This window comes from Pongo abelii, chromosome 2, assembly GCF_028885655.2.
Source record: "Pongo abelii isolate AG06213 chromosome 2, NHGRI_mPonAbe1-v2.0_pri, whole genome shotgun sequence".
NCBI lineage: Eukaryota > Metazoa > Chordata > Mammalia > Primates > Hominidae > Pongo > Pongo abelii.
In genome coordinates, this window is record NC_085928.1 from 104,433,238 (window position 1) to 104,456,113 (window position 22,876).

Consider the following 22,876-nt stretch of genomic DNA (forward strand, 5'->3'; position numbering starts at 1 on the left):
TTCCTCTGTGGTAAGTAGATACCATTAGCAAAAAAATTCTTCATGCCTTTTTTTTTTTTTTTTTTTTTTAAGAGACAAGGTATTGCTCTGTCATTCAGGCTGGAGTGCAGTGATCTAATCATGGCTCACTTGAATTCCTGGGCTCAAGTGATCCTCCCACCTCAGCCTCCCGAGTAGCTGAAACTACAGGCATTAGCCACTGTGCCCAGCCCTCTTGATGCATTTTAAGACCATTTTACTCTAACTTCCTGACAAACTGATAGACAATCTTTTTGGGGGGTTGGTGTAGGGTGGAGGGTGGTAAATGAATCTGTACTTTATTTTAGATCTGGACTCATTCCCATTGTGCTGGAACCCTAAAAAACTTTTTTTTTTGAGACAGTCTTGCTCTGTTGCCCAGGCTGGAGTGCAGTGGTACAATCTCAGCTCACTGCAACCTCTGCCTCCCGGGTTCAAGCAATTTTCCTGCCTCAGCCTCCCGAGTAGCTGGGACTACAGGAACACACCACCATGCTGGGCTAATTTTCGTATTTTTGGTAGAGACAGGGTTTCGTCATGTTGGCCAGGCTGGTCTAGAACTCCTGACCTCAGGTGATCTACCTGCCTCAGCCTCCCAAAGTGCTGGGATTACAGGCGTGAGCTACCCGGCTTGGCCTTAAAAAAAGTTTCATACTACATTTAAAGACTTTTTTAAAAATTGAGATAAAATTCACATACCATAAAGTCCACCGTTTTAAAGTATATACAATTTAATGGCTTTTAGTACATGCACCAGCTTGGTCAACCATCATCACTATTTAATTCTAAAATATTTTCCTCATCCCAAAAAAGAGACCCTGTATCAATCAGTTATCATTCTCTATTCTCTCCTGCCACCTCCACCCCCACTCCCCCGCCACCCTTGTGCCCACTAACCACTACTCTACATCCTGTGACACACCACCTTTTCCACTACATGTTTTCCTTTGGAAACAGCATTTGCAAAGATTAAGCACAAATTTCACTTGACCACAGATTTTGGTAATATATACATCATTAATATACAAAATTAACCTCACAAATCTCACCCTGTGAGATTAAAACTAATTATTCTGGCTGGGTGCCGTCACTCACGCCTGTAATTCCAGCACTTTGGGCGGCTGAGGCGGGTGGATTGCCTGAGGTCAGGAGTTCGAGAGCAGCCTGGCCAACATGGTGAAACCCTGTCTCTACTAAAAATACAAAAATTAGCCAGGTGTGGTGGCGTGCCTGTAATTCCAGCTACATGGGAGGCTGAGGCAGGAGAATCACTTGAACTCGGGAGGCAGAGGTTGCAGTGAGCCAAGACCGTGCCATTGCACTCCAGCCAGGGTAACAAGAGCAAAACTCTGTCTCAAAAAATAAATAAATAAAAATAAAAATAAATAATAATTATTCTAGGCTGAGTACAGTGGCTCACACTTGTAATTCCAGAACTTTGTGAGTCTGAGGCAGGACTGCTTGAGTCCAGGAGCAAAAGGCCAGCCTGGACAACATAGTGAGATCTCATCTCTACCTCCCCTCTACCCCCTCAAAATTAGCCAGGTGTGGTGGTGCGCACCTGTAGTCCCAGCTATTCAGAAGGCTGAGGTGGGGAGGATGGCTTGAGCCCAGGAGGTTGAGGCTGCAGTGAGCCATGATCGTGCCACTGCACTCCAGCTTGGGTGATAGAGCAAGACCCTGTCTCAATAAAATAAAATATAAAATAAACATTATTCTAGATAAACTAATTATCAGTTCATCAATATCCTTAACAAGAAATGTGCACACATAATCTATGCACTAGAGGATGAATGACAACACTTAAACACCTGTGGAGGGGCACATAAAGACACACTGTAACCTCCAAGTTCAACTTGAATGAAGAAGATACCTAATAACACTCAATGTCACCTGCAGCCTACAAGAATTTTCTGATAAAAGAACTACCTGCAATGCTACCTGCAGAAACAACAGGCTGTTTACTGTAGGAAGGCAGGTATGGTCATGGTCTTCTGCCCTCATATGCCTGAATGCTTGTGCACTCATTCCTTAGACACTTTACGACAGGTGTTACCCCAACCCTCTTGCTGTCTGTCTAGAAATCCCGAGAGGTCCTGAACAAAAGCACTATGTGAACTGGCTGTCTAAAATCAAGCTGCCACCCAAAGCAGCACTGCCTGCCACTTTCAGCCAACTCTGAATCCCAAGAGGTGGATAAGCAGCCAAGGAAAAAGAGAAGTTGGTAAAACCAGGCAGAGTCTAGTGTTATGAATCACCCTTTACTACAGAGCACTTACTACATGCCAGTTATCATGCTGATCACTTTACATATACTACATACTCTAACCTCACAACTGCACTATGGGTGGTATTATGATCATCCTCTCATTTTATAGATGAGAAAACTGAGGTTCAGAAGTTACAAAAGAGAGGCCAGGCACGGTGGCTCATGCCTGTAATCCCAACACTTTGAAAGGCCAAGGTGGGCGGATCACCTGAGGTCAGGAGTTCAAGTCCAGCCTGGCCAACATGGTGAAACCCCGTCTCTACTAAAATACAAAAATTAGCTGGGCGTGGTGGTGTGTGCCTGTAATCCCAGCTACTCGGGAGGCCAAGGCAGGAGAATCGCTTGAACCCGGGAGGTGGAGGTTGCATTGAGCCCAGATCACACCACTGCACTCCAGCTTGGGGAACAGAGCGAGATCCGTCTCAAAAAAAAAAAAAAAGTTACAAGAGTCAGAAGGCAATGAAGCTGCAATTCTAAATCTTTCTGTGCTATGAACCTTATACCATCTGAATGTACATAAGGTCATAAACCAAAGTTATAATCAAGATCACTAACTGAACTATGCCTTTGTATGACCCCTGAGCTAATGAGATGTGACAACACAGAAGCATGAGGTTAAAACATATAGGTATATTTCCAATTTATAACAAATTAAGAACTAAACTACTTTAATCCATAGAAATAAACCATGATTTGTGACAAAAATAATTATAAACCCATTGTAGGACACATACCAGAAGGTTCCCTTAAAACTGCCAAATGATAAATGTTTATTTTTCAAATTCAAGAGAATTAAAATGAATCCAGTTTAGAGCACCTCTCATAATTAAAGAGCCTGAGATGTGGCAAATAATGGGCTGGTTATCAGAGCTTAGGGTGTTTTGCTTTGAGAGACAGCATCTCATTCTGTTGCCCAGGCTGGAGTGCAGTGACACCATCACAGCTCACTGCAACCTTGAACTCCTGGGCACAAGTGATCCTCCTACCTCAGCCTCCAGAGTAGCTAGGACTACAGGTGTGCACCACCATACCCAGCTAATTTAGAACTTACGGTTTTAAAGCCACAGGCTAGATTCCCTACATGGCCTAACCTACTCCATGTGGTACTGTCTGTCTCCTGCTCTTTCTCTTTAGAAAATTTAAGATTCTCATGGCCGGGCACGGTGGCTCACGCCTGTAATCCCAGCACTTTGGGAGGCCGAGGTGGGTGGATCACGAGGTCAGGAGATCGAGACCATCCTGGCTAACATGGTGAAACGCCATCTCTACTAAAAATACAAAAAAATTAGCTGGGCATGGTGGCAGGCGCCTGTAGTTCCAGCTACTCGGGAGGCTGAGGCAGGAGAATGGTGTGAACCCAGGAGGCAGAGCATGCAGTGAGCTGAGATCATGCTACCGCACTCCAGCCTGGGCAACAGAGCCAGACTCTGTCTCAAAAAAAAAAAAAAAAAAGAAAAGAAAAGAAAATTTAAGATCCTCTCTTGAAGGCTAAGGCAGCAGAAACTCCTACTAAGGGCCAGACATGGTAGCTCACTCCTGTAATCCCAGCACTTTGGGAGGCTGAGGTAGGCGGATCACTTTGACCTCAGGAGTTCGAGATCAGCCTGGGCAACATGGCAAAACCCCATCTCTACAAAAATACAAAAATTAGCCAGGCACATGTCTGTAGCCACAGCTACTTGGGAGGCTGAGGCATGAGAGTGGCTTGAGCCCCAGAAACGGAGGTTGCAGTAAGCCGAGATCGCACCACTGCACTCCAGCCTAGGAGACAGAATGAGACCCTGTCTCAAAAAAGAAAAAAAAAAACAAAAAACTCCAACTAGGGAAGCTGGAAGGAGTCCCCTGATAATCAGCATCAATCAACAGGCTAAATGAGAAGTATTGTTGATGGGAAAAAAAAAAAATCCTCCTAGGCACTGCCACCAAATCCTCTTTTTGCCATATACTCCATTAAGCAAGACCAGAGCTGCTGGTAACTTAAGACTTTGTTTCAGATGAGAAGTTGTTGTGAAAACAACAAAGATGCACTCAACATTCACTTTGTGCCCGCCCCAGTTCTTTTTTTTTTTTTTTTGAGACAGAGTCTCGCTCTGTCGCCCAGGCTGGAGTGCAGTGGTGCGATCTTGGCTCACTGCAAGCTCCGCCTCCCAGTTCACGCCATTCTCCTGCCTCAGCCTCCCAAGTAGCTGGGACTACAGGCACCCGCCACCATGCCTGGCTAATTTTTTTGTATTTTTAGTAGAGACGGGGTTTCACCATGTTAGCCAGGATGGTCTCCATCTCCCGACCTCGTGATCCGCCCGTCTCGGACTCCCAACGTGCTGGGATTACAGGCATGAGCCACCACACCTGGCCACCAGCCCCAGTTCTAATCGCCTTACATGCATTAACTTATTTAATTCTTAGACGTGTGTGAGGGTACATTAAAACACAGAGAAGTTAAGCCACTTGTTCAAGTACACCTTAGAAAGTGATGGAGCCGAAATGCAACCCCCGGTAGTCTGCTTCCAGAATACTATGTTATACTGCTACATTATACTGCTTCATGTCCAGTCGAGTCTCGATCACTGGGCTGGGCACAGTGGCTCACATGTGTAAGCCCAGCACTCTGGGAGGCCAAGGTGGGCGGATCACCTGAGGTCAGGAGTTCAAGACCAGCCTGGCCAACATGGTGAAACCCCATTTCTATTCAAAATACAAAAATTAGCCGGGCATGGTGGCACATGCCTGTAATCCCAGTTACTCAGGAGGCTAAGGCAGGAGAATCACTTGAACCCAGGAGGCAGAGGTTGCAGTGAGCACCTCTGCGCTACAGCCTGGGCGACACAGCAAGACTCCATCTCAAAAAAAAAAAAAAGTCTCAATCAGTGGATAAATCGCACCCCTGCGCTACAGCCTGGGCGAACCAGCGAGACTCCATCTGAAAAAAAAAAAGTCTCAATCAGTGGATAAATAGCCAAAATGTATAATCAAGTCATCGATCCTTAAACTCACTTTTAATTTTCTTGAATACCCCAACTCTCTTGAGAGCGAGACTCTTCAACAACCCTTGGTTTGTACTCATTAATTGTTTTAATTTTTTTTCTAGCTAGGATATGAACCTATACACTCATTTTAGAATGCAGTTCCCCATGTTTCTACTACTACCCTTCTGAGGGTGATCAGGAAAAAGTACTGAAATTGAAGTTTCCAGCAAGAATGGCATGATTCAAGCCCTAAGTTATACAGCTGAGCTCTGGCTAGGATGCTGGATACTCCTCAATGAAGTGTTTTTGGGGTGACAGTTGTTTAGGTAACACTACAACCTTCAACCTACAGATTATTGGTTTTGTTGCTTGGAATGCACACAATTTAAGTACTAAAGTGTTTCAGATAGTATTATGTCTTTACTACCAATTTAAGTTTCCAACAAACTAGGTTCTTCACCAATTTTTTCCATCATGGCCTCACAAATAGCATTCTCATCACTAAAAACATAAGCTTTCTCTGTTGCTTTTTTTTTTTTTTTTTTTTTTTTTGAGGCAGGATCTCTCATTCTGTCGCCCAGGTTGGAGTGCAGTGGCACAATCACGGCTCACTGTAGCTTTGACCTCCCAGGCTCAAGCAATCCTCCCACTTTAGCCTTCCAAATAGCTGGGACAATAGGCATGTGCCACTACACCCAGCTAATTTTTAACAATGTTTTGTAGAGACGAGGTCTTGCTATGTTACCCAGGCTGGACTCAACTCGTGGGCTCAAGTGATCCCCCTGCCACAGCCTCCAAAAGTGCTGGAATTATAGGTGTGAGCCATCACACCTGGCTTCCCTATTGCTCTAATTTTAATCACAAGGACAGACCACATTTGAGATTTGTTTCCTATATATACCTTCAAAAACACTCTTGTATCTTCAATAACCCAAACTCTTAATTTTGTTGACACACACACAAAAAAACACTATTTCATAAAACTTCATGTATTCCACAGCCTTCATTCCTCACACCAGAAAAAGTCAATGCTTAAAGGAATTTTCACATCAGATGATAACAGAACCCTTTTTCTTTGCACTTTAGAAAGACTGATAGTGTCATACAAAAAGGTGAGTAAGGCTGGATGCAGTGGCTCATGCTTACAATCCCAGCAATTTGGGAGGTCCAGGTGGGAGGATCACTTGAGGCAAGGAGTTCAAGAGCAGCCTGGGCAACACAGTAAGACCCCATCTTTACGAACAGATTCTTTTTTTTTTTTTTTAATTAGCCGAACATGGTGGCAGGTGCCTGTAGTACAGCTACTCAGAAGGCTGAGGTGAGAGGATTGCTTAAGCCCAGGAGTTCAAAGCTGCAATGAGCTCTCATCGTACCACTGTACTCCAGCCTGAGCAACAGAACAGAACCCTAAGTCTCAAAAAAATAAAAATTTAAAAATAGGCCAGGCATAGTGGCTCACACCTGGAATCCCAGTGCTTTGGGAGGCCGAGATAGGTAAATTGCTTGAGTCCAGGAGTTCAAGACCAGCCTGGGGAATGTTGCAAAACCCTGCCTCTACGGGAAAAAAAAAAAAAAAAAAAAAATTAGCCAGCTGTGGTGGTGGTAGTTCCAGCTACTAAAGAGAACTCAGTTGTGAGGATCACTTCGGCACAGGAGATCGAGGCTGCAGTGAGCCATGATTGTCCACTATACTCCAGCGTAGGTGACAGAGGGAGACCTTGTCTCCAATAAGAGGAGAGGGGAGGGGAGGGGAGGAGAGGAGGGGAGGGGGGAGGGGAGCGGAGGGGAGAAAAGGGAGAGAAAAAAAGAAAAAGAAAAAGAAAAAGAAAAAGGAAAGGAAAGGAAAGGAAAGGGGAAAGGAGAATAAAAATTTCAGAGAAATGAATACCTCTCCCAGAGTTATCTTCTATAAGGGCACTTTAGTGACTAAGCTGGCCAAATAATAGACAACAAGCATCACACCAGCATACTTGAGAACATAAAATGCTAATTCCTGCACACCAAATGCCAACAGTCTGAGAGGGCTAGTACTCACAACTGGGCAACCACTGAAAGGGATTAAGATTTTAACACAATATTTCTTACTCCCCTCCCCAAGTCCCAGAGCAATGGCACACAAAGCAGAAGGAGATAATATGTACCCTCAATATCCCAGAGACTTGACAACAAAGAAAGCCAAGAGCATATGACAGGGCTAGAAATACACTCTGCAGAAGGGTGGAACGAAAGGCTCTGCCTGACAGTGCTTGCTGGCTGCCCCCTTCTCCTAGACGGAAATGGTGATGGTACAGGCTAACAAGATTCATACCTTCATACCTGTTGGAAATTATTTCTCCAGATAGACAGCTGCTGCCTAAGTGACACCCTGATGGGTCACCACAGCCACAAAGCTCAGTACCGCTGCAGAGCATCCTACTGTTTGACAGCTTGATCTAGGCACTGGGAAAAGGCTAGAGGACCTTGGTTATCATCTTGAGCAACTTCACGAAGGCACACATACCCAACAATATTTGACAAAGCAAGCTAGCAGAAAATTCCTTTATTTCCATCCCCTAGGCCTACAAGTACCAGCCAATGATAAATAAAAGACATTTCACATCAAGAGTCGGAATAGCAAAGAGTTACAAAAAAACTCAACTCAAAGTACTTCGGAGTAACCTTCTCAGAGGCACACACACACTCAGGCTCTACTAAGAGTTGCCAAGCAGATCGTGGTGACTCAGAATCTGTACCAATTTGGTTTGTAAGTAAAACTGGGGGAAAGGATAGACAAAGAGTTTTTTTTTTGTTTTTTTTTTTTTTTTAATTTAGACAGGGTCTCACTATTTACCCCATGCTCCCATGCTCATTTCAAACTCGTGGGCTCAAGTGATCCTCCAGCCTTGGTCTCCCAAAGTGGTGGGATTATAAGCTTGAGCCATAGTGCCCGGCCTACAAACACATTTTATCTTCCACAAATATTTACTTTATTTATTTATTTATTTATTTAATTTTATTGTTTTTTTTGAGACGGAGTCTTGCTCTGTCAGCAGGCTGGAGTGCAGTGGTGCGATCTTGGCTCACTGCAACCTCCACCTCCTGGGTTCAAGCAATTATCCTTCCCCAGCCTCCCGAGGAGCTGGGACCACAGGTGTGCACCACCACGCCCGGCTAATTTTTTTTGTATTTTAGTAGAGACGGGGTTTCACCTGGTTGGTCAGGATGGTCTCGATCTCCTGACCTCATGATCCGCCCGCCTCAGCCTGCCAAAATATTTACTTTATTCACCCTGAGGAGTCAGGACTTTTTCCCTCACATTCTTATGCCTCTCATAAGATTGTTTACTATGTCATAAGGAGCTTAATCCACATCCATTTCCTTAAAGAATTAGTTTTATTAAACTTCAGATATAAAAATAAATTTATTTTCTTATAATTATAATTGAAGTCCAGGCACGGTGACTCATGCCTGTCATCCCAGCACTTTGGGAGGCCAAGGCAGGCAGATCACCTAAGGTCTGGAGTTCAAGACCAGCCTGGCCAACATGGTGAAACCCCATCTCTACTAATAATACAAAAATTGGCAGGACATGGTGGCTCATGCCTGTAATCCCAGCACTTTGGGAGGCCAAGGCAGTCGGATCACCTGAGGTCAAGAGTTTGAGACCAGCCTGGCCAACATGGTGAAACCCCATCTCTACTAAAAATACAAAAATTAGCCAGGTGTGGTGGTGGGCACCTGTAATCCCAGCTATTTGGGAGGCTGAGGCAGGAGATTCACTTGAACCCAGGAGGTAAAGGTTGCAATGAGCTGAGATCATGCCACCGCACTCCAGCCTGGGCCACAGAGCGAGACTCCATCTCAAAAAAAAAAAAAAAAGAAAAAGAAAAAAAAATTTACCCAAGCATGGTGGCACATATCTGTAGTCCCAGCTACCTGGGAGACTGAGGCAGGAGGATCTCTGGAACCCGGATGGCGGAGGTTGCAGTGAGCCGAGATTACGCCACTGCACTCCAGCCTGGCTGGACTCCGTCTCACACACACACACAAAATTTATAATTGGAAATTACTTGACATGTGGAGGAGGGTAAGAGAGAGAAAGAAGGACATCGAATTTCAAATTAATTCAAATGCTACCAAGTGCTAGGTACTATAGTAAGTGTTCTGGATACATTATTCACCAAGAGTCACAACTTAAATGTATGTCACTCCTCAAGAAGTTTCCCTGACCATCCCTCTAAAATTGCCACCATGATGCATTCTCCCAATACCCTGCTTCATTTTCTTTATAGCACTCAGGTATCAGCTATTACACTGAGTATTTAGCACAGAGGCAAAGGACTTAATCACATTCACTGCTTATGAATTAATGAGTGTTCTCAAAATTGGACAGACTGTCAGAATAGGATCCACCGTAAGCACACAGATTGGAAGCTTTTTTCTTCTCTCCAAAATTGGCATGTAGCAGTTTCTGACACATGATTAGTACAGTTGTCCCTTGGTGTCCACAGGGGATTGCTTCCAGGATCCACAAGAACACAAAAATCTCAGGATGCTCAAGTCCCTTATATAAAATCACATGGTATTTGCATACAACCTACACACATCCTCCAATATACTTTAAACCATCTCTAGATTACTTATAATATATCTAATACCTAATAAAGACTATATAAATAGTTAACCATACTTTTTTGTTTGTTTTTTGAAATGAGGTCTCACTCTGTCACCCCAGGCTAGAGTGCAGCAGAGTGATCACAGCTCACTGCAGTCTCAATCCAGGCTCAAGTAATCCTCTCATCTTAGCCTCCCAAGTTGATAGCCACCACACTTGGCTAATTTTTTCACTTCTATTTTTTGTAGAGATGGGATCTCCCTGTGTTGCCCAGGCTGGTCTCAAACTCCTGGCCTCAAGCAATCCTCCCACCTGGGCCTCCCAAAATGTTGGGATTACAGAGCTAAGCCACCACTCCTGGCCTGTTTTATTTTTTATCGTTGCAGTGTTAATGCATTTTTTTCCTGAATATGTCCAATCAGCATTTGGTTGAATCTATGGGTGTGGAACCTGTGGATACAGAGTGTCACCTGTATTTAGTAAGTGATTCAGTGATGGACACTGAACAAATGGTCAATGAGAATCCTCTTAAGTCTAGGGGATATGGTCCTAAGCCTGTCATTCTTTAAGCATCTGACAAGCTTAAACTACTAACAAGGTAAGGATACATCAAAAGTCTTCTCTAATGAGTGCTTGCTCCCAAAGCATTTAGAGCATGTCATCTCCATACCCATAAGAGGAGAACTTGGCCAAGAAAAGTACATATAATGAGCCACACTGAGTTAAACAAAGCTGAACAAAGCATCAGGCTATAGAAGAAGAAGAGTTCTCATCTAATAACTACTCTTCTCTGGCAGAGCCTTCTTTTAAGATTCTGGGCCTGGCTGGGCATGGTGGCTCATGCCTGTAATCCCAGCACTTTGGGAGGCCGAGGCAGGCAGATCACCTGAGGTCGGGAGTTTGAGAGCAGCCTGACCAACATGGAGAAACCCCATCTCTACTAAAAATACAAAATTAGCCGGGTGTGGTGGCGCATGCCTGTAATCCCAGCTACTCAGGAGGCTGAGACAGAAGAATCGCTTGAACCAGGGAGGCGGAGGTTGCAGTGAGCCGAGATCGCACCATTGCAATCCAGCCTGGGCAACAAGAGCAAAACTCCGTCTCAAAAAAAAAAAAAAAAGAAAGAAAGAAAGAAAGATTCTGGGCCCACTGTATTCACACTGTTAAGTATAGGCAGTGGGTACATTAAAAAAAAAAAGAAAAAAAAAAACACATCAAACTATATTCCTAAGTTTCTTTTCCTACTTTACAGATGGAGGAACTGAAACAACTCAAAGAAAACAACTTTCCCCAAGGAAGCACCATAACAAGGATTCTACCCATTTATTAATTCCTCCCAAAACTACCAGGCAGGGTTCTATTAAAGACATAGATGAAAAATCTAGGTGGCAAGCTGAGTAACTCCAGATAGTTCAAACGTAAGGTGAGTACAGATTCTGATTCACCAGCTCTGACTATACGCAGCCAAAGACTTGAGTATGCAACTCCAATTGGCAAAGAACAATGATGAATGCAATAGACACCAACAATCCACTCCTCTCTCTTCCCTGATAGCTCTCTTTTGGAAGTAGCCCCTGCAGGCAGGACTTGATGCCACAGGAGTCACCATCAGAGGTCTTCACCCTAGGTCTGGGTGTAACTATTGACCTAGAATTTCTGTGCTAGGCAGATCCTTGGGGTCACAGACAATCAAGGATCACTCTTTGCATCAGGATTACCATCTCAGTCACACTCCAAAAGGAAACACTCCAGATGTGTCTTTTTTTTTTTTCCAACTATTGTCTTTGGAATCTAGTCCAAAAGCAACTGGGCTCTAGCTTTTAAAATGCACTGTGCCCATTAAGTTTTCTAGAGAAAGCTTTCCAGACTTTTTAAAGATTTTCCTCACAATCGATGGTTGGAATGCAGTATGCTCCAAAGACAGACTTCTTGTACCTTTCCAAAGTAAAATCATTTGAAACCCTCCCTCCCCATATATAAAAAAATATATCCTTCCAGCATCATTTGACCGAAGTATAAAGCAACCTGGTTGGCCTCCATGCATCCGATGGCATCTTCCAAGAGTGAAAACTCCACGCAGACATAGCCATAGTCGTAACCTGGGGACAGCATTTAAATACAGACGGGAGTGGTGTTAGTGCCTTGCAAACACAAAAGACACACTTAAATCCCCTGTTTCTGAACCCCTTAAACACAAGCCCTCCCAACTAACCCCTCCCTCCCCTACACTAGGTAAAGTTGCTACCCCAAATAGAAAAAAGTATTGAAGAAAAGTCTTGATGTTTCTGGACTTTGAGATTCATTCCAAAATAGCCTTTTCTATTAATCAAGAAGATCCTTTGCCCTCTTTAGCACTGGTGATCTGGTGAAGGTACCCCAGAATTGGGTAATCCCACAGAGAGTTCATGTGGGGACCCGAAACATTTTAACCACAGGCTAAATCTTCTGGAAAAACAAAATCGACAAGAGCAAGAAAGTATCTGGGAAAAAAAAAAAAAAAAGTATCCCGAGAGAAGAAAAAAAGCAATTATCCCCAGGCTATGCTAATAGTCACCACTTTTCAAGCAGAAACCACCTTCAAAGACAGAAGTGCTGACAGACTGAGGCAACTATTCTGTTTGGATACCACAGGAGGCTTCTGGTTGGCAGGGGACAGACCATTTCAGGTCTCCTCTTTTTTTCCTTGTTTCAACTCAAGTCATAAACCAGCTAAAATCTTTATAAAAGGAAGAAGGTGTAAAAGCATAAATAAGTACAAATAACTGTGTCCAAAATTGTGCTTATGCACAAAGACTGGTGGTGGGGCAAGCTGGGAGAAAGACAGCAGTTGTTAGCAATCAATACAGGTTTAAGAACTGTACAAACCATCAGAGCTATAAAATACCCTTCACCTTACTCCTAAGCAAGTGTCATTTGCAGCACAGGCCTGAGAGTTATAAGACCCATGAGACTGGGAAGTCCTGGGATTTATAGGTTGCTGAACTAGAATCTAACCAGTCCTATAATTTCCCTGATACTGCCACCATGTGACTACAAAAATACACTTGTCAATGCAATGCTCCCCAAGTGGCTTCCATGCTTGCTTCCTCCACTGCCTCAGAGGATAAAGAAGCTCATCTCTGGGAATCACACTGTGTAAATGGAACAGCAAGAAAAAGATGTGATGTTCAGATGAGAAACAAAACTCAGGCAAAGAAATACACAAAATCCTATGATAATTTTGACCACAAAGTATATATAACAATAGGAAACTGATATCACTGAATCAATGTATCAAAGATCAATAAAACTAGAGCAATAGAAAGTATAAGTTTAAAAACATACCACATTTGGTGAAATGAGTTAAGATTCCTTGTCACATGAAATGAATGGCTTCAAAATGTTTTACTAATAACAATAAACTTTGATTTTAGACTTGTTAAACACTCCAAGTTAACTATGAAACATTACAATGGTATAGGTTGATCCTTGTTTTGAGTTTCAGAAAATGACTAGGAAGAAGAAAAACAATCTACTAGAAACCTCAGCACTACTGTAGGATGAGAAATAGATTTTCTAATCCACTTTCACAGTTTTGACCAACATGGATTAAAACTAACCCCTCCAAACTTACCACAAAATCAGTCTCCTCTGCTTAATAACTCTTTGAAGAAATAAAAGTACTTTAGAGAAACAGCGTGCATATCCTATTAACAATGGAAACTGTTTTGTTACTTAATTCCTTTCAAGTGAATCTTCTTGATCAAACTCATTGAACACCTAATACATAAATCACTCTGCATTTTATAAACAGCTCTGAATATTCTTGGGAAACATTACAGAATAACAGAAGGAACTAAGACACCTGTTAGCACCAAATATCCATTGCAAACACTCAAATGCATGTCCACAATCAGAAAGGGTTAGCCATGGAACAAGCAGGTGTACTCTCTAGTGTGTTGATTACCTCTACAGAACATATCAATGGAGTACCCAGGTGTGTGGAAAGCAACCCTCTCCATAGCTGCCCGGATGAAAAACATAGGGAACTAATACCAAAACTGGCAAAGCCCTAAGTTTCCTTTCTGTGCTTAAAGAAGTAACTACTGTGGCCCAGAGGAGCACACAGAATCTGTGGACAGAGAGAGAAAAGATTCATGACAACGTTCATACTTTGCTAAAGGACAACTAGACATTGGGAAGAAAAAGATACAGAAAACATTATGAGCATCTAATATAGCATTTCTAGACATCAACCCTGCAATACTATATGTTGACAACATACTTCAGATTTAATATTATATTCACAAGCCCAACACTAGATTTATTCTGACTGAAACTTTAGCTATCAAACAAGAACAGAAATTTAAGGTTTAACTATACCGCCTAAAACGTTAAAAAAAAAAAAGGTATTTTGTGTGTTCAAGACCCATGGTTGTGCCATAAGGATTTTCAGCAATTAGCAAAATAGACAATGAAAGTAAGTCACATTTACATAGAACTTGTTGGTTCAAGATTTTATTCTAAATAATTTGTATATACTGATTTAATATTCACAATACTAACTTAAGAGGTAAATATTATTAACCTGATTTTAGCCATGGAGAAGAAGGCAAAGAAAGGATAGGTAAATTGATCAAAGTAACCAAGTAAGTACCAATACTGAGCTTTAAATGCAAGCAGTCCAGATTCAAGTTGATGTTTTTAACCACTACACTCTAGCCTCTCACTCTTCAATAAGATCATAGACCAATTTAAATAATCTTAATTCTAAACTCTAGAAGCCTAGTTACAGAAAGGGTCCCATATGCCTGAAAACATACATCTATGCCCCTGTTAAGAAATAAGCCTAGTTAAGAAATATTCAACTTAGCAGCATAACAGTTGCTTCTGTTTTAAATATCTATGGCAGAACTATAGTGAGTAGACCTGAGTATGCAAATTAGAAAGCATTCTAAGGAGCTGATTATACTAGCTCCCAAAATTCTTCTGAAAAGACGAAAACTAAAATGTCTTTTGTAAATGACAGCTACAAAAATTGTATAGCAATATGGAAAGATACTTGATATAGTATATTTTAAGAGCCTTAAAAATGAATATACCCTTATGGATAATTATGTAAAATGTATATAGGAAAAAGGACTGGAATTAAATTGCATCTAACTCAAGGGTTAGAGACAAAAGTCAGCATGTGACATAAAAACCATGCACTGTCAAAAATCATACTTGAAGACCCCAAGGTGAAGAACAACATACCATCTTTCAATTTAGGTAAGTCCAACATTGCCAGTTTTTCTTCCAGCGCTGCAACAGATCACTTTTCCTTTGGTTGACATCAGATGAAGAGGTTGGCTTACATTTAAGGGCCATAAGGTATGAAAATATATTGCTTTAAATAACAGAATCACAGCCAGCACAGTGAATGCCCACTCAGAGAAACTTAGAAAAGGAGACAAACTGAAGCCACAGGCGAGTCTCATCCCCACTGCCCATGCTCACTCCAGGAGTGAGAAAACAGGGTGTGGGAAGTGGGGAGGGGGATACAGTTCAAACGAGCACAGGTGGACATACAAAAATCAGAAAATGCATATAATGCAACACAACTGTATACCAAAATGATTACAGTGGTTGTATTGCTATAGTGGGATAATCGGGGATTTTCTTTATTTCCCAAATGTAATTTTACAATTCACAGAAAAGGCACAGAAGATATTCTACCCAGAGACCTAAACATTCTGCCAACCAACCTTGAGATTAGAATGGCTAGGAACCATATGGAATCATCAAGATGGTAAACTCAGTGTTAACCTTCCCATGGACAGACTTATTTTTACCAATGAGAGTAACAAAAAAATCTACTTTATTATCCCTTTCTTCCACTGTCACATGCTGGAAAGAAGTCTGGAGGGTCTTTGTGCTTATTTATATGACTATTACAAAGCATAGCTAACTAAATTTTCTAACCTAAATTTACAGATCTCATAGAAATGTGAATACTCCTTATAATTTTTTTTTTTTTTTTTTTTTAGACAGAGTCTTGCTCTGTCGCCCAGGCTAGAATGCAATGGCACACGATCTCGGCTCATTGCAACCTCTGCCTCTCGGGCTCAAGTAATTCTGCCTCAGGCTCCTGCGTAGCTGGGACTACCACGCCCGGCTAATTTTTGTATTTTTAGTAGAGACGGAGTTTCGCCATGTTGGCCAGGCTGGTCTCGAACTCCTGAGCTCAGGTGATCCGCCTGCCTCAGTGCTGGGATTACAGGCGTGAGCCACCGCGCCTGGCCACCTTATATTTGTTTTAGGCAAATGAGAAGAATGAGAACAGGGCAAGGGAAAAAAATCTATAAAGGTAACAAATTTCACGTCTTCTCTATCTTCATTAACCATGTGGTTGCCTGTTTCCCAAAAATGTATCTGTGATAAAAGCCAACCAGGTGGTTACAGGAGAATAAGGTACATAAAACAAAACCCTGATAAATAATACTCAATCTCAGAACTAACTCTTCAATCTCTGCCCCTAGAAAAGCTGACTCATGAGATACTGACAAACATAACCCTGTATGGTTTAAGTCAATTATTAGTCTACAACAGGCCCAATTTTCATAATAATTATAAGGAATATTTGTTTAGGTAAATGAGATGGATCTTCAAACTGTTCTAGGAAAACCCAATGAACATACCCAAATCCAGCTGAATTTCCCATCAAGAGAGTACTGGTTGACATTGAAAAAGCCCAGAATACACATCCAGAAAGTAAAACGGGGAATCAGGATTTTAAAGAACACAACTAGCAGGAAGGTTTTTTTTTTTTTTCCTTTTTTTTAAGAAGCCTTTGTCAGAAGGAGTTTATTTTACTGCTATCTTTGAGAGGAAACACACACACACACACACACACACACACACACACACACACACACACACACACACACCACAGCCTTTTTCTCCAAACAAAAAGTATTATTTTTGTGAGAACAAAGCATTATGAATATAAAAGGCACCATGAAACATCAATAGATTCAAGAGGTCTTACTTTTATAGGTCCTGTTTTCCTAATTCCATTTCATTGATAATACAGGTTTTTAGAAAAGTAAAATATCAAGTTAGAGATTTTAGCAAAACCAAAACAATTGATCCAGGTATCTGAATTCCTGTCAATGTGAATAACAGAATAAAGAGGCTTTGTGCGCAAGATTTCCAACAGGTACTTTGCTCTGTTAAAATCTCATGCGAGGCTGGGTGTGGTGGCTCGTGGATATAATCCCAGCACTTTAGGAGACCAAGGTAGGAGGATTACTTGAGCTCAGGAGTCCCAGCCTCGGCAATATAATGAGACCTTGTCTCTACAAAAAAACAGAAAAAATTAGCCGGGTGTGGCAGCACGCACCTATAGCCCCAGCTACTTAAGAGGCTGAGGTAGGAGGCTCACTTGAGCCTGAGAAGCCAAGGCTACAGTGAGCCATGACTGGCCTACTGCACTCCAGCCTGGGCAACAAAGTGAGACCCTGTCTCAAAACAACCAAACAAACAATCCCACTTGAATTATGAAAATTAGGAAAATATCTGACTTATATGTCAAATTATCATGAGGGAAGGATAAAATTGGTCCACATGAAACCCATCACCTTGAAATCTTTTTTTTTATTTGAGATGGAGTTTCGCCTTTGTCACCCAGGCTAGAGTGCAATGGCACGATCTCGGCCCACTGCAACCTCTGCTTCCTGGGTTCAAGCGATTCTCCTGCCTCAGGCTCCCGAGTAGCTGGGATTACAGGCGTGCAGATTATTAGGCATGAGCCACTGTGTCCAGCCCATCACCTTGAAATCTTATAAACACTTTCAATTATTTCCCCTTCAGTTATGCATACAAGGGTTGCTGGTTTTTGTTTTTTTTTTTAAGAAAAATGAAAAAAGGAAGATATACACTGATGATTATTTCTTAAATTTTTTTTTTCTTTTGAGACAGTCTCACTCTGTCACCCAGGCTGGAGTGCAGTGGCGCAATCTCGGCTCATTGCAACTACCGCCTACCAGGTTCAAGCAATTCTTCTGCCTTAGCCTCCTGAGTAGATAGGGTTACAGGCGTGCGCCACCATGCCCAGCTAATTTTTGTACTTTTAGTAGAGATGGGGTTTCACCATGATGGCCAGGCTGGTCTTAAACTCCTAACCTCAAGTTATCCACACGCCTTGGCCTCCCAAAGTGCTGGGATTATAGGAGTGAGCCACCTGACCTAAATTTTCAAAAACTACACGTGGATCTATCTTATTTTATTCTGTATCTGTGCCAACTGGTTATTTAAAGAAAAAAATTTGTTTGTTTTTTGCTTTAAGTCCAAAATTAATCGCAGGGCCACTCCATCTTGATGATGGTTCTTCAGGCCCGGGATAACATTTGTTAGGAAATACTCGCCCTTACTCAATTTATTTCAATTCCACTGGCAGTAATGGTGTCATATGAGCACAATGGAGAGCAACGTCTTTGCCCCAGAGTTTAATCTAATGGAAGTCATGACAAGTACAAACAGTCATAGATCACCTCAAGATGCTACATAAGTCAAAAGGGGGAGTAATTATTCTTTAAAGAGCCAGTAATCAATCTCATTCAACTTTTGTTCACTTAAAAAGAAGCAAACAAAAATACTCAATCTGCAGAGCAACAATCAGGAAAAAGAGAACCTTTGCAAATCTGCTTTTCCCCAAGCAAGAACACTTCAGTCTGGCAGAAAAGATGGTGCAGGCATGACAGAAGGATCAACCAGAACAGCAGCATCAATACTGCAGAACTGTCTCTGCAGAGAGGTGACACCAAAAAAAAGAGGTCACAGATGAGAGACTGCGATCTTCTTTTCATTTCTGTATCCCTAAACCTAGCATAATATCAGGTACATCAATTATAATGACCATCATCACTAGAATAACACAAGAAAAGTAGCTTCTTGGTTCTGTACATTTGCAGAAGCTACAACTAACTCACCATGTGATTGCAGTCAAGCTACGTCTCTCTGGGCCTATGTTATTCCATATGCAAAGCAGCAAAGATGATAAATCCTTTGCAGGGTGGTTTCAGGGATGCAATGAAATAAGCATTATCAGAGATCAAAGATCAGACAGCTGCCTCTGCATTACTGCTTCTCAAATATGTCCCAGTACTTTGGCAGCTGAAAGGCAGTACAAATTTCCTGACTTCTAGTGTATACTAACAACATATCTGCTGCCTCCATAGATTACATGGCTATTTTTATTTTGACTAGGAAGAAAAACATGGCCCATAAACATTTTTTTCTACTGCCTTAGCCCTGGTGCAAATAAAGGGCAACTCAACACTGTTCTAAAAGGCTCTGGGACCAAGTTCAGTGGCTCATGCCTGTAATCCCAATATTTTGGGAGGCTGAGGCAAGAGGATCGCTTAACCCCAGGAGTCTGAGACCATCCTGGGCAACACACTGGAACACCATCTCTACAAAAGGTTTTAAATCAGCCAGGTGTCATGGTACACACCTGTAATCCCAGCTACTTGGGAGGCTGAAACGGGAGGACTGCTTGAGCCTGGGAGGTTGAAGCTGCAGTGAGCCATGACTTTGCCACTGCACTCCAGCCTGGGCTACAGAGCAAGACTCTGTCTCAAAAAAAAATAAATAAATAAAATAAAATAAAATAAAAGGCTCCAGGATGATTCCACAAAGCTGGTTTCTAAGCTGGAAGTTTGCTCAGGATGACAGCAAATCATAGTGGCCCAGCCATTCACCTATTCCAGAAGTGAACAAGCATCCAGAGAAGGATGAAACAACTGACATTAGGTGAGACTTGAAAGGACCTAGCCATGAGCTAAGGTACATGAGGTTAATACAGCAGAGATGGGTTCAACGGCAACCCCATTGGGCCACTTATGCCCTGTAACCGATATCCAGTGCCCAACTAAAGGCACTAGACACCAGCTGGAGCTGGCTTTTGGGGTCCCCTTCTGTGGTATCACAGAAAGATACTTGGTCTGTCCCAGGTTCCTGGCATACAGCTCCTAAAACCCTTGGAATTTCCTGAGTGATAAGGGTGATAGGAGTGTTTTTTGTTCTAATAAGAGAACTCTTGGAAAGCCCCTAGATAGCTTCAGGATGAGGGCTACCTAGAAAGACAAAGCCTTGACCAGAAGTTCAGAACTTTCAGTACCACCCATCAACTTCTGATGAGGGGAGAGGGGCTTGAGCAAATCACCCACTGTCAATGATTTAATCAATTCTGCCTACATAATGAGACCTCCATAAAAACAACTACACAAAAGGGCTCAGAGAGCTTCCTGATTGGTGAACACATCTACATGCTGGGAGGGTGGCATATTCCACAGGACAGAGACTCCTACACTCAACATTCAGGACCCTCCTGGACTTTGCCCTATCTATCTCCTCATCTGGCTAATTGTATCCTTTAAAAAAACTGATAAACATAAGTAAAGTATTTCTCTGAGTTTTTTGCAGCCATATTAGAAAGTTATCAAATCTGAAGGAGTAGACTGTGGGAACCTCCAATTTTGTAGCCAAATCAGACATAAGTGTAGGTAACCTTGGGACCTGATAACTGATCATTGCAATTGGTATCTGAAGTAAGAATGGTCTTACGGGACAAAGCCCTTCAACCTGTGGAGTCTGAAGCTAACTTCAGGTAGTCGGTATCAGAATTACCTGGTATCAAGAGGGGAAAAAAACTTTTATCATCTCTCTGCCTACATGACACAGGAGGCAAACATTGTTCAAAATATCATTCCTGAACATGTTCAGACATCCATCTATCAATTCACCTGGGGCTTGTTTTTCCCCCCACTTAATGCCAAGGTCAAGCAAATACCACTGAAATTTCCTTATAGCACTTGTCCTCCAGGCAGCCATTTTAAAACACAGGCCTAATCTTAGTTAAGGTTTCCCCCACAAAAAAAGGTTCATTTGATAAATACGTATGTACATCTGTCAAACATATTCATTGTCTGATAAACAAAGTACTTTCTAGTGCTCTTTATTAATACAGAGGCTAAAAAGAAAAATTTTATTTTCTATTATAACAAACAATAGTGTTTTAATTACAGCCATGTGCTGCTTAACTACATTTTGATCAACAGCAAACTGCATGCATATGAAACAATGGTTCCATAAGATTATAATGGCACTAAAAAATTCCTATCACCCAGTGACATCATAGCTGTTGTGATTTGGTGGCACAATGCATTACCTTTTCTATATTTAGATACACAAACGCCATTGTGTCTCAATTGCCTATGGTGTTCAATACAGTAACACACTGTACAGTTTTGTGGCCGAAGAATAACAGGCTATACAATATAGCCTAGCTGTATAGTAGGCTATAACATCTAGTTTGTGTAAGTATACCCTATGATGTTTACACAATGAAAAAATCACTTGATCCATTTCTCAAAATGTATTCCTGTCATTATGCAATGCATGACTGTATTTAACAATAATACAAATGAAGGAATAGAAAATTCTGTTCCCTCAATGTGTAATACTACTCCATAGTTTTAGAAATTAAAATTAAAGGCCAGGTGCAGTGGCTCACACCTGTAATCCCAGCACTTTGGGAAGCCAAGGCGGGCAGATCACTTGAGGTCAGGAGTTTGAGACCAGCCTGGCCAACATGGTGAAACCCCATCTCTACTAAAAATACAAAAATCAGCCAGGCGTGGTGGTGGGCAACTGTAATCCCAGCTACTCGGGAGGCTGAGGCACGAGAATGGCTTGAACCTGGGAGGCGGAGGCTACAGTGAATCGAGATGATAACACTGCACCACTCCAGTCTGGGTGACAGTGGGAGAGACTCTGTATCAAAATAAATAAATAAAATAAAATAATGTCTGTTAGCACCTTTTTGGGGAAATCTTCTTGGGAGGTTTGACTTAATACTTTATTTCTAGAGTTGGCATATGCACGTTAACTCATACTTTGGAGTTGAAGAAACATATCCCTGTACTTACACAAACATTATTATTATTATTATTTACTTATTTATTTATTTTCAGACAGAGTTTCGCTCTTGTCACCCCAAGCTGGAGTGCAATGGCACAATCTCAGCTCACTGCAACCTCCACCTTCCGGGTTCAAGCAATTCTCCTACCTCAGCCTCCCAAGTAGCTGGGATTACAGGCGTGTGCCACCACACTCGGCTAATTTTTGTTTTATTAGTAGAGATGGGGTTTCACCATGTTGCCCTGGCTGGTCTTGAACTCCTGACCTCAAGTGATCCACCCGCCTCGGCCTCCCAAAGTGCTGGGATTACAGGCATGAGCCACCGGGCCTGGCCCACAAATATTATTTAACTGATTGGCATATAACCTATATTGCTGCCAGAAACTTCTGTGGCATGGAGTACAATATAATGTACCTGATTAATATTTTCTTCGACTTTCAAACAAAGGCAGGAAGTTGTTTCGTTTGGTGCACAAACCCAGTTGATAAGTCATTAGGGAAAATCTAATGAAGATTTTGCTATGTGATGATTTTCCTACCCTGTCACAATCATTCAGGGACTTTTTTTAAAAAAAAGACATTATCTAGTCATCTTTCACCAGAGCTATGAATTCCTGCTAGTCCACAGCCCACTCAACACAGCTCCTGGACAAGGAGATTTTTTTTTCTTTTTTTTTGAGATGGAGTCTCACTCCGTCACCCAGGTTGGAGTGCAGTGGTGCAATCTTGGCTCACTGAAACCTCCACAATCCTCTCACCTCAGCCTCCGGAGTACTTGGTACCACAGGCGTGTGCCACCATGCCCAGCTTATTTTTGGCAGAGATGGGGTTTTGCCATGTTGCCCAGGCTCCTCTCCTGAGCTCAGAAAATCCACCTGCCTCAGCCTCCCAGCATATAGGGATTACAGGCATTAGCCACCATGCACAGCCAGATTTTTCTAATACATATTTGATAATTATGAAAACTCACTACTAATAAATGCAAAAGCATCTGTGGGCATTCAAATTAAACACCAGACAAAGGGAAGATTTTGTTTTGTGGCACTTTTTCCTCCTCTTTCTACCTCTAAAGCAAATGAGTGAGCT

General features: G+C 42.1%; 1 protein-coding gene across 6 annotated transcripts in view; it reads right to left on the reverse strand.

Annotated features, from left to right (window-relative positions):
- The window catches only part of RBM6 (RNA binding motif protein 6), a 139,360-nt gene that overhangs the window by 66,962 nt on the left and 49,522 nt on the right, over nt 1-22,876 (reverse strand). For 4 of the 6 annotated variants that reach the window (XM_024244606.3, XM_024244609.3, XM_054550724.2 and 1 more), the window contains one exon: nt 11,873-11,946. The exons of the other annotated variants lie outside the window; for them this stretch is intronic. In XM_024244606.3, coding sequence (XP_024100374.1) covers nt 11,873-11,946 — 74 coding nt within the window. The remainder of the gene's footprint in view (nt 1-11,872; nt 11,947-22,876) is intronic. 6 annotated transcript variants of the gene reach the window in all.